The sequence below is a fragment of the Mixophyes fleayi genome, chromosome 6, assembly GCF_038048845.1.
Source record: "Mixophyes fleayi isolate aMixFle1 chromosome 6, aMixFle1.hap1, whole genome shotgun sequence".
NCBI lineage: Eukaryota > Metazoa > Chordata > Amphibia > Anura > Limnodynastidae > Mixophyes > Mixophyes fleayi.
In genome coordinates, this window is record NC_134407.1 from 165445600 (window position 1) to 165456999 (window position 11400).

The following is an 11400-nucleotide window of genomic DNA, read 5'->3' on the forward strand; positions in this document are numbered from 1 at the left end:
GTTTGCTCATAGCCAGCAGAAGGTTAACACAGAATGTTTTTTTTTTTGTATGTTAGCCACAACAAAATGCATTTGTTTGAGGTTACAGTCCTTTTATTAAAAGTCTTGAGACACAGGTTGTTTTAAATCACAATAAGCAGTCATATATTACACAGCAGCATGAACAATGATTGACAGACAATAAGGCACACATGCACTCCACACCCCTCTAAGCACAGACTGAGAACCTGAACATAACAAGTATATTTTCATTAAAACAAAATAATAAAAAAAATCAATTTATAGCAACAGAGCAAATCCAAAATAATATCTCTCTCATATATATATATATTTGTATATATTTTCCCCTTAGGGTATTTCTTTCTCTGCTAGAACTCACAACACTGCAGATACAAAGGCTAAGTGACACAGGTTACTTGTAGCTGGAAATCCCAGTCTGACAGGTTGTTAAAATAACACATTTAGTGCAGACATTTTGTTTTCTAGCACATGGATTGAAATCCATGAAGTGTGCAAAGCGTAGCGGGTGTATACACACATGAAGGAATGTGTTGTGTGTAGAACATATCTCTATATAGAGAAAATAGATTATATATACAGTGTATGTATACACACACTGTAGACTATGTTCAGAACAGTTGTTCTCAAAACAGTACAAATAGGTCCATTAAAAAGGTCATTATGAGGCTATGTAAACCAGTATTTTGACAAGAGCCATTTGATGCACTAAATGGTAAAACCACCTATTTTATAAATCGTAGATGTCACCCAAAACCAACAGGCATATTACTTGCTAATAAGCTACTGCTACAATACAGATACTACACAAGCGGGAGGCCTTGGAGCACAGCAATAGACTATAGACAGAACATTATTACCAGGATAGAAATGTCAGTGAATGCCTCCAGTTATTTCTGTATGTGAAATCTCTGGATTTTGAAACCTGAAAATCTATTGAAACTTCAAATAGTTATATTGGCTTACTCTGAATGAAGAACAATTGGTGTCAACACAAATTTTTAGACTGGATCCCCACAAACTTGCACTGCAAGTTTATTTCCTTTTTTATCTTTTCCAACAGGGAGAGACCTTGAAGAGTCGCAGTGGATCTCAGATGGTCTCTCCTACTTCCAGAACTAATACACGCAATGTAAACCTAGAAGCCAAGTGTTATGAAATATATTTTTCATGACTCTTTTATTGTTGTCTGGCATGCAAGGCCCAATTCAGGTCTCCTCGGGATTCCCTGACAATATTACAGGACTGCACTGGGATAATGTGTAATCGCTCAGCACTGTCACATTATACACGCACAATACTATATGAACACTGTATACAGCTGACCCAGGGTTAGATACCATTTGCCATGGATTCTGGTCCTGCCACTGATAGTAGCTCAAGCACACCCTTACAAAGGTAGTCATGCTACTGGAAACTAGTAATACACGTTTGAAGTGTTCCCTTGTCTATTATATTATTCCCAGAATTTCCCCCTAAAGGTGTAGTAGAGTTAAGTTGGTCACACAGGACAGTCCTGGTCGATCAGACATTTGAGGTCAACAAATGGCCCAACAGCACATCATATGGTAGGATATTAGGAATATATTGCACAAAGTACATATAGAGAAAGGCAGGGGACTAATCTGCTAGAATTTGGCAATATAGAAGAACCCTTCTAAAAAGGCAAGAGTCAATCACAAACTCTGCATTTAGCAGAACACATATATTAGACTTCCTAGGAGTTCCTTTAAGACTGGTTTGAGACCCAATGGTCACAGCGGTGTATAATAATAATATCTTCCAATAACAGCAGTGGGGTAACTATTGCACAGACAAAGGATAAGCGTTCCACTTGCATTGGGTAACACTCAGGATATTCTCCACTGCATACAGTCACATTCACAATGACAATAAGGCACTTCAGAGACCCCAGTATGAGAGAGGGAACTAGTATGGTACATCATGGCCATTTATATTCCCGATCCAGCACCAGGAATATTCTCTCTCAGCCTAGTCCAGTTTTAGTATATGCGAGTTCACCTTGAGCAGGTACAAGCTGTCATCCTTCAGAAAACTAATTTGAGAGAAAGAGAGCAGCAGTGTAAATATGTTGAAAGTGACAATATTTACTGAAATGAAAAATACAAAACAATAACTCTGCACCCTTCCACAAGAAAGAAAATGTCCCCACCTGCTGGTACAATGGGTGTACAGCAATGCTGATATGAGTGCTGCACATGAGAAATAAACACAGCTGGAAAAAACAAAACTCATTTGGTTTTTAATAACTATCTAAAAATATTGTGCAACTTACGATGTGTTTTTTTTTAACGCAATGTAACATGCTCCAAATAAATAGGCTTTTCCCTGTGACATGAGCTTTAAAAGCAGGTGTCCAGCAAAATCAACCGTGAAGTGGTAAGAGGCCCTTTTTCAGGTATGTGGGCAATATAGAGCTTAGCTCCATAGAAGAGCTAACAGGATTTTATGAACACTATAGATATTTCAGGTGACACGCCAAGCCTGACTCAGCCATAAGCACACCACGGGGACATGTTAAAGCAGCAGCAGTTATGTCTGTAGTACATCTCCCTCCGTCTTAATGGTTTGTCACTTTTTACTATGCAGTAAACAATAGGTAGTTGTCACTAATCACTACTAAGCCCACAGTAAGTTGTACCTAGGTATCCAGAATGTGGCAAAGTTAATGGAGCATGAGGTATAACCAGGTGACACCGACTGCCCGGGCTAGATTTGGAATTAGACATATGCCTAGGAGAGTGTGATTTCACCTGCTCTCTGCAAACACCTGACATTTTCTTATATTCGCTCACTGTCTATTGGCTGCAGTTAGCCACATGCCTAATAAAGCTTAAAGGGCATTATAAAGGCAAAAAATAAACACAAAAGCGATTGCTGAGTGTTAATGAAAGGAAGTGCTTGGCTAAAGTTATTTTGATTACAATGTGTTTGTGGCGTCCCCCTTCCACCCTATCAAACTCATGGTTTGTTCTGTTAGTCATGTCCTCAGCAATAATATGTAAGCAATCAAGCGGATGGGAGGACAATTTCAGCCGAGGAGGCATGCTGGAGACTGCAGTAGACAATGCGTGGCAATCAATTTGGAAATATTTAAGCAGAATAAAAGTCAAGACATTCGTCTTGATCAATTACATTTTAGAGATCCAGCCCTCTGGCATTATTTATATATGCTGCTGTTCATATGCACAGCTCCTCATATCATTAATGTTTCCAATAATACTACCAAAAATTTGTATTTTAATGGGAATCTTTTTTAAGGCAATCTGTGCACTGTACAGATATTTCAAGCTTCTCATACACATCCAGTTGTGTTGTATCTGCTTACTACTAAAATAAATTCACATGTGAACAACCCTTTTTGTCATTTTTGATCAATTTCAAATACATGGGCCAAAATGTTTAGTTTAGGTTTAACTGTACCTTTTGTCTTAAACAGTATTGGCCTATAAGTCTGGGGTTCTCAAACCTGCACTCATGTAGACCAAACAGTGTTTGGCTCTGTAAATCTATCGGGACACATGCATATTGTTTATTGGTTTACTCATTATGATATACAAGGGTAAAACCAATGTAGTGTGACAGACACTAATCTGGCTTGGTGGAAGCTTCAGACCAACACACACTGCGACAGCTACTCACCTGTAGAAAAGAACATTCAGAGGGATGGTGCTGAAGTGCCAGAGTGCATGGGCATCCAGCACCCATAAGACTGGAGGGAAATCCAGCAACTCTAACAGTGCCAGGCTCTGCAGCAGGACCACCACCAGTACACACTTCCAGAGGTAAGGCTGGTGAGAGTGTCTCTTCACACACCACCCCAGCCACCAGACCAGGTTAACCATGCCTAGTAAAGGACAGACATACAATATGTACAATCAAAGACAGAAGACTGTGGCATACACATGCAAATTAGGCATAGGTAGTTTAGCGGATATAACTGAAATCTCAACTCACCAAAGCTGGCATTCGCTAGCATATTGTAGCTGTAGTCAAAGCGCCCGAGAGTCAGGTAAGACACATGGCACGCAAACAGAAGAATCAGGACAGCACCAAAAGCATTGGCATAAGAAGGATATCGAAGGCCTAGAGTCCTGACAGGAGAGATATGATATAAGTATGGAATCAGGATAAGCAGCCACAAATTTGGCCATAAAAGGGTGAAATTTGCATATTAAGCCAACAAGAAAGTTCTACTATTAACCCCCTACATATAAGATGAGTAAAGAGGAAAGGAGAGGAATATCATGTGTGCGAGGAAAGCAGATGAGGAAGGCAGGCTGCAAGATGAAAGCCAAGGACTAATAAATAGGGTACTCCTTTGGACTCACCTCATACAGCACAGGTAGATGGAGTACAGAATGACTGTCGAGGCACAGAAGTAGTCCATTTTCTGTGGGGACAGACAGTGAATGTGGCAGAGGGTAGACTGACAGACGGACACTGCGCACACATGCATGAGCACACTCATGCAAGCAATAGTTTGTTTCGTTAAACGATAAATCCTATGTCCTTCCTTAGTTTACCTCAGTAATTGCTGTGTCTCTGGTATGGAAAATCATGGACCAAAACCAGGCATTTATGGAGACCTGTAGGAGGATATTGAGATTATATATGGACCATGAATTTTGGTAGGAGATGGTCTAGTCATGTTGATATACAAGTGGTACCTACCATGGCAAAGGTGAGGCAGGTGTGGTACATTGGGCAGGAAGCAGGAACAGAAGAGCGGTAACGCTGTAGCATCATGAGGTTGGCAAGGCCATTGAGGAAAGAGGCCAAGGCAGAGGCTGGCTCCTGGAAGAACAGGAACCGGGAAAATGGCCACTGCAACAAGCCAAGGGAGAGGTGTAGGAGAGAAGGAAACAATTATAAATGGAAAGAAATTCCAGTATGGTTTCACTAACCCATATATGTCACAGACACACTATAAACGGCTTCCTTTCTTTCATATTAAACAGTCAACCTAAGTGAACAAAGGAAACTCTCAGACTTTATAATCATTAAGAAAAAAAATCATGCAGAAATCAATTTAGGAATATTGAGGCAGGGTAAAAGCCAAGACAACAGTTTTGATCGCTTAAAATGTACTGCTTGACCTTTCCTAGATTATCAGAATATCTGTTGGACAGCACATTGGTTAGCGTTGTTGCCTTTATTGTTTTGGGTTAGTGAGTTTGATTCTGAGCAGGCCCTACCTGTGTGGAGTTTGTGTGTTCTCCTGGTATACTGTATATAGGTTAATTGGCATCTGACAAAATGGGTTCTAGTCTGTGGGTGGGTGGGTGGAAATTTATACTCTAAGCCCCAAAGGGGCAGGACTGAATAAATACAAATCTATGTACAGCTCTTGGTAATATGATTGCGGCTAGGCATTGCTATGCCTTCCAAAGTGAAGCTCACACCACCATGTTGTATTGACAAATATGAATGTTTGAACCCAATATAAATAATATAAGTCTCTTGTCTGAAGGAGACATTCTTTAAATACAAACTAGCACACTATTTCCCAAATCCAGTCCTCAGGGAGCCATAACAGAGCAGTTGTCCTGGTCACATGTGACAATTATACCACCTATGGATCTGTTACAATGTGTCAGTCAGTAATGATTACACCTGTGCTCCAGCAAAGAACCAACTTTCTCTAGTCATGAAACAATCCTTACCCATTCTGTAGCACAACACAAGATATACACACACACACAATCAATATACATAATGAAAACTTAAGAAAACACCTTTTTTGTACACTTACCTGTCTACCAATTTTCAGTTATATTGTTTATCAACTTCAGATGTTCAATTAACCATTCTTCAAAGCAACACCAGCACCTTATTATCCAAACAGGGGTTATTTAGCTAGTATAACACGTTATACCAGGAACCCAAAGACAGGTAGCACATGTTGTAATGTTTTTCCTGGTTATTAAACGAAACCAGGAAAAAGCTGGGAGAAGGGATTTAAAAATTGTGGGGAGAAATGATTTGAGGTATAGTGCAGTGTGCCCTAGAATACAAGGAACGTGGATTTGTATTGTGCGCCTGGGAAAAGGTGGAGGCTGTGCACTGAGTACTTCAATGGGGTCTGTAAAATGTGTCTGACAATCATACTGGGCAGGTCACTTCTACTAGTGTGTAAATTTTGCAGGATGTATTTCCATATTGAATGAACTGCATAAAGGTTTGGATAAGGAGGAATAAATAATCCAAAGTTAGTAAAACATCCAACCAATCTTAAATTGCACATTCGACCTTAGTAATGTATTAAAAATGAATGTATAGAAAACCTCTGAATGATTACACACTATCCTCACTATATACAGTAGGATATAGTGGCATTATTCACAATGTAGTTATAAACACATCACTAGGCCACCAGAAATCAACTGATAATAATGGGCACAAACCATAAAAATGGTTAATATGGTAACAGAAGAAAAAAAAAGTGAGGAGTAATAATAATAAGGGGCAATTAGATCCAAGAATTAAGGTATATGCTTTAGAATTTGTGATTCAGAAATTACCTCTATTGGCTTTTTATGCTATGAGGCCAAGTTCAACCTCAGTTATCAGTTTTTTTCTGCAAGAGGTGGATAATAAACAGACTACAGGGTCTACAGTGACAATTCTGCTAGGGGAATATTATCTCCCATGATGACAATTTTATTTCAAATATCTCCAGCTCTAATAAACTTCTCAAACTTTTACACATATATTTGAGATTACAATTAGTAACTTCTTTATATAATCCAAATGGCATTTTAGGAAGCGAGATAAGTTATAATTAAAAGCAGCTATAAAAGGTGTTACCGATAAAGATATTAGGAATACTATATAAAGAATTAACTGTATGGAATCCAATCTTACCTTGCCATGAAACTGTGGTACAGCATACCCTTCCTTGAGATACAGGAACACTGTGTCCCACATACACTGGTACCTACAGTCATCCAAGCAGGTCCATCCTGAAAAATGAATAAAACCAAAATCAAATGCAGAAACTAAATGGGGTATAGCATAGGTGAACATAACTACCAACTGCTAATACAGATAGTCGCCCTTCTCAGACCTTCAGTACCTGTCATCCACTACTTCTCTACCACTTTTCATCTCTCTCACATTACTATTCTTGTAAATGTCACCCACTGCATCTCTAATTCTCTTCTTAAAAATGCTGTTCACTGTTGTATTATTATCACATTTTCTTTTCACCAATTTATTTATGTGCTTTACAGAACCATTATGACTGATACACTTAAGTGTATCATGCACACTGGCCCATAACGCAAATTAAGAGGCGTGTTTGTGCAATATGCATAGTATTCGAAGTCACATGGATCCATGCGACTTGCGATCCTGTGTAAATTACAGGATGCAATTTACAATTTCAGTGTAAATTGCATCCATTTGTACATCAGGGCCTTCAGTGCCTAGGATGTTACTCTAATGACCTCCTCCTTTATAATAGTTCCCTTTCCACCATTGGGCTTATTTGCTACCATTGCATTTAAGTGCAATGCAAATTATGGTAGCAGCCAGACACTTGGTTTTATTAAGGCTAATTTATGGAAGTATACATCTTTGTGCAAATGCACCTTTCATGGTTAAGCATATGGATTTGGAGGCCAAGATTGCCATGTCGTCAGGGATGCAAAATATTACATTTTCTGGTAGGAGGTGCAGGGCAAATTGGGATGTTCCTTTGCATAGTGCAAACCAGAAGAATGACTACTTATGCACACATATTCAAAAACGGATTTTTAATTTACAGGAGTTTATTTAATGAAAAAGGAAGAATAAGGCATATTTTGTCATTCCATGTGTTGTGGTAGGGTACACATCACTACTCTGCCTTCAAATTGTCTTTATTTTTTACAGTCTCTATGGTGCTATAGATCAGGTCCCATTCTATATTCAAATGAGCTGTATTGTCTAACTCAGCGGTTCCCAAAGTGTGCGCCGCGGCGCTGTCACAGGGGTGTCGCGGGCAAGCCAGAAGAAAAAAAACCACACTTGCGCGGTGCCCGGGACCCAGCATCCTCCTCTCTCCTGCAGCTCTGGCCGCGGCAGAGGAGGCAGCGTGACAAGGGGCAGGGGGGCAGAGGAGGCAGCGTGACAAGGGGGCAGAGGAGGCAGCGTGACAAGGGGGCAGAGTGACAAGGGGGCAGAGGGGGCAGCGTGACAAGGGGGCAGCGTGACAAGGGGGCAGAGGGGGCAGCGTGACAAGGGGGCAGCGTGACAAGGGGGCAGCATGACAAGGGGCAGAGGGGGCAGCGTGACAAGGGGCAGCGTGACAAGGGGGCAGCGTGACAAGGGGGCAGCGTGAGATGGGGTAGAGGGGGCAGCATGTGTGGAGATGAAGGAGGGCACAGTGTGAGTTATCTGTCAATTATTCTTTGACAGAAATAGAATTGAAAAAATCATATAAAAATATTTTTTTCACTTGGATTTATGTGTATTATTTTTGCATACAACTAAATAAGTATTTCTGTCCTGACCTAAATACTTATTACGTTTTTTTGACCCAACTACTTCTAAAACAGGACTGCTCGGTAATTACTTTGGAGGGATGCCTTGAAAAAATTATGGTGACTAAGGGTGCCACGAACTGCAAAAGTTTGGGAACCACTGGTCTAACTTGTAATAGTATAGAAAAAAAAAAGTTAGTTACTGATTGATTGAAGTGATTCAGTGCAAAATTGCCACTTACATGCACTGTGAGTAAATGAACCTTAATGACTAATTTATTGGATAACCTGTAGACCTGGAGCTGCCACTCACTGTAGTACATTCATTACTTTTCCTCTTAAAGCGGTCACTCACTGTACCCCCCCTTACCTCCTGCTGACACTCCACATAGTGCACCCTCTCTACATCATGGAAGGGTCACTTGACACTGCTGTCCTTACCACCTGCAGCTTTCACTACACAACCCTAACACCTTAATGCCTCCAGAGGAGGTCAGTCACGGAGCCCACTCCCCACCTGGAGATGTCACTAGAGTTCCCTCTCACCAGTGAGTCTCATGTACAGGGGTTGCTCAGCCCGGAAGTCCCCCAGCCGGGCGCCGGTGCAGTTCCTCTGCTCACAAGTGGCCACACACTCCCGATATACGGGTTCCCGGTCCCCGCGGGAGGCGAGGGCCACCCCGGCCAGAACCAATATCAGTAACGGGGCCATCACCGGAGAACCGGCACTTCCGCCTTTGAATCAACTTCCGAATTTGGTCCGGTTGTCAACATCGTCCCCCTGGAAACAGAGCTCAGCGGAAAGGTGCCGGGCAGCATTAATAATCCTTCATATATTCAATGCTTATCTTATCCCTTATGAAACAATGTTGTTTGTCAACTAAAGCTCCTCATAGTTTCCAACATTGGGAAATAACTACAACATACCTATACAATAATAATGACAAAAAAACAACTTTTTTTCTCAGTGTCAACATCAGTGTGATATTACCAGGACCTTGCCAGGATATCGCTTCCAACAAGTGGCTGTCCCTACGCAAACTGTATAGCGCTGATTGCCCGCTTTAAATGAGTTGCCTACATTAAATTGATTACCTGCACATTTATTTAGGCATAGGTTCTATATGGCTGCAGTCTTTCCGATTACTGCCTTCTGTGGGCAGATATGGGAGGGGGGAGCGTGCAACTTAAAAGAAGGGGCGGGGGGTCAGATAAGATCCATCTTCATTCTGCACTGTCCTCTCTGAGCGACCTTTCAATGAGGCATAAGCTGCTAATGCCAAACTCAAATGGAGTTAGCAACCAACTTGGTTGAACCAAGGGCAAACTGAAAACTTTCACTGCATAGAGAACTATGTAGACGCAGTATCAATCGAAATTTTAGTGAATGTCGGAGATATCTGTGATACTCTATTGTGAGGCCTCTTCCTAAATAGATCTGATTGTTAATTTTGCCATGACCATTTTAACACGGCTTATGGCATAGAAATATTTTAATAAATAGATCCTTAAAACTGTGAGACCTCTAAATAGACACCTCTACTTACCCACACTTCACTATAAAAAAAAAAAACAATCTTTGTTTTCCTGTTGGCTTATGTGATAGATGTAGAACAGTTTTAGAAAGAAAGAAAAAACGTTTAACCTTATAAAGCCAAATAGATAGAAATCAGTTTGCAGACAATGGGTAATGATGGGTTATTTCAGGGTAGCAACTTGCCAGTTATAGAGTAACCAACACACATAATTCAGTAGTTACACATTAGACATTTTTATTATAGCTGCAGGACCTGTGCAGTATGTTTATACCTAGGTGCCGAATAACAAAATCAGTTTGTGTTTTTCCTAGTGGTTGTAATTCACCTGCTTAGAACCTTTGCAGTTCCAAATTGTTCAGGTTACTCTCTTACCTTTAAGTTCTTAACAGGCGCTGTCAATTCGCAATGCACATTTCTTTTCTCTATTACCATAGTGTATTTCAGTTGTCTCATATCCCTATTATCCAATTATATTCAGAAATTGTGCAGCTAAGGAGCATTCAAGGATTGTGGCTGTTGAGGTGAAGAACTCTTTTGTTGAGGTGAAGAAAATTTTGTGCAGCATTTGCTGTATTATAGTGTTAGGGTGCACCACAGCTTTGAAGTTGGAGAAGTATATAGGTAGGAAGCATTTTCATTGGAGAGGAGGGGGACTTCATACTGGTCACATACCCAAAAAAGTGTTCCACCACACCGAAATCATATGTGTAGACACTTGATTTATGTTCTTTACTCATTTCAGTTTTAAAAGGGTGTTTCCACACTTATGGACCACCCTGTATATCTATCTATCTATCTATCTATCTATCTATCTATCTATCTATCTATCATACTGTGCAGTTGTCAAATATTGATGTGATTTAGATTTCTCTTCTGTTCATTCAATTTGCATTTTGTTAATTGATAAAAATAAACTATTAACACTTCTATTTTTGAAAGCCATCTTACTTTGCAGCATTTTTTCCACACCTGCCTACAACTTTTGCACAGTATTGCTAGGACCAGAAGAATGGACATGGAAATGCTGCCAAGTTATACTGAAAGTTTTACAGGGTCTCTAATCAAAGTTTGAAACATTGTGGATGGGCACATACCCTTTTCCAAATTTTGTGGGAGTGCCGAATCTAACCCCAATCTGGAAACATATGCATGACTACTTCTCTTTCATACTAACTGCTACTATGGACCATATCTAACCCCAAAACACACATAGGGGCATATTCAGTTGTCAGCGTTACTCGCAAAAGTAACGCGACTTGCGCACTATTACCATTATTATGGTAATAGTGCACGTAATTACCGTTATTACGGTACCTTTAACGCTGAAATCCGACTTAGAATTACCGTAATACCGT

General features: G+C 40.3%; 1 protein-coding gene across 2 annotated transcripts; it reads right to left on the bottom strand.

Moving 5' to 3' along the window:
* Positions 1-62: 62 nt before the first annotated feature.
* PGAP3 (post-GPI attachment to proteins phospholipase 3) lies at positions 63-9697 on the bottom strand. Of its 2 annotated transcripts, XM_075177076.1 has the most exons (8): positions 9054-9697; positions 6907-7004; positions 4714-4866; positions 4566-4628; positions 4371-4432; positions 3997-4133; positions 3682-3886; positions 63-2074 (listed from the first exon to the last, which is right to left on the bottom strand). In XM_075177076.1, the coding sequence occupies exons 1-8, from the start codon at positions 9217-9219 to the stop codon at positions 2011-2013; spliced, it is 948 nt and encodes a 315-aa protein (XP_075033177.1). In that variant the 5' UTR covers positions 9220-9697; the 3' UTR covers positions 63-2010. The 2 variants fall into 2 exon arrangements, with proteins under 2 accessions (XP_075033177.1, XP_075033178.1); XM_075177077.1 differs by lacking the exons at positions 63-2074; positions 3997-4133 and having other exon boundaries at positions 3794-3886; positions 9054-9693.
* Positions 9698-11400: the final 1703 nt, after the last annotated feature.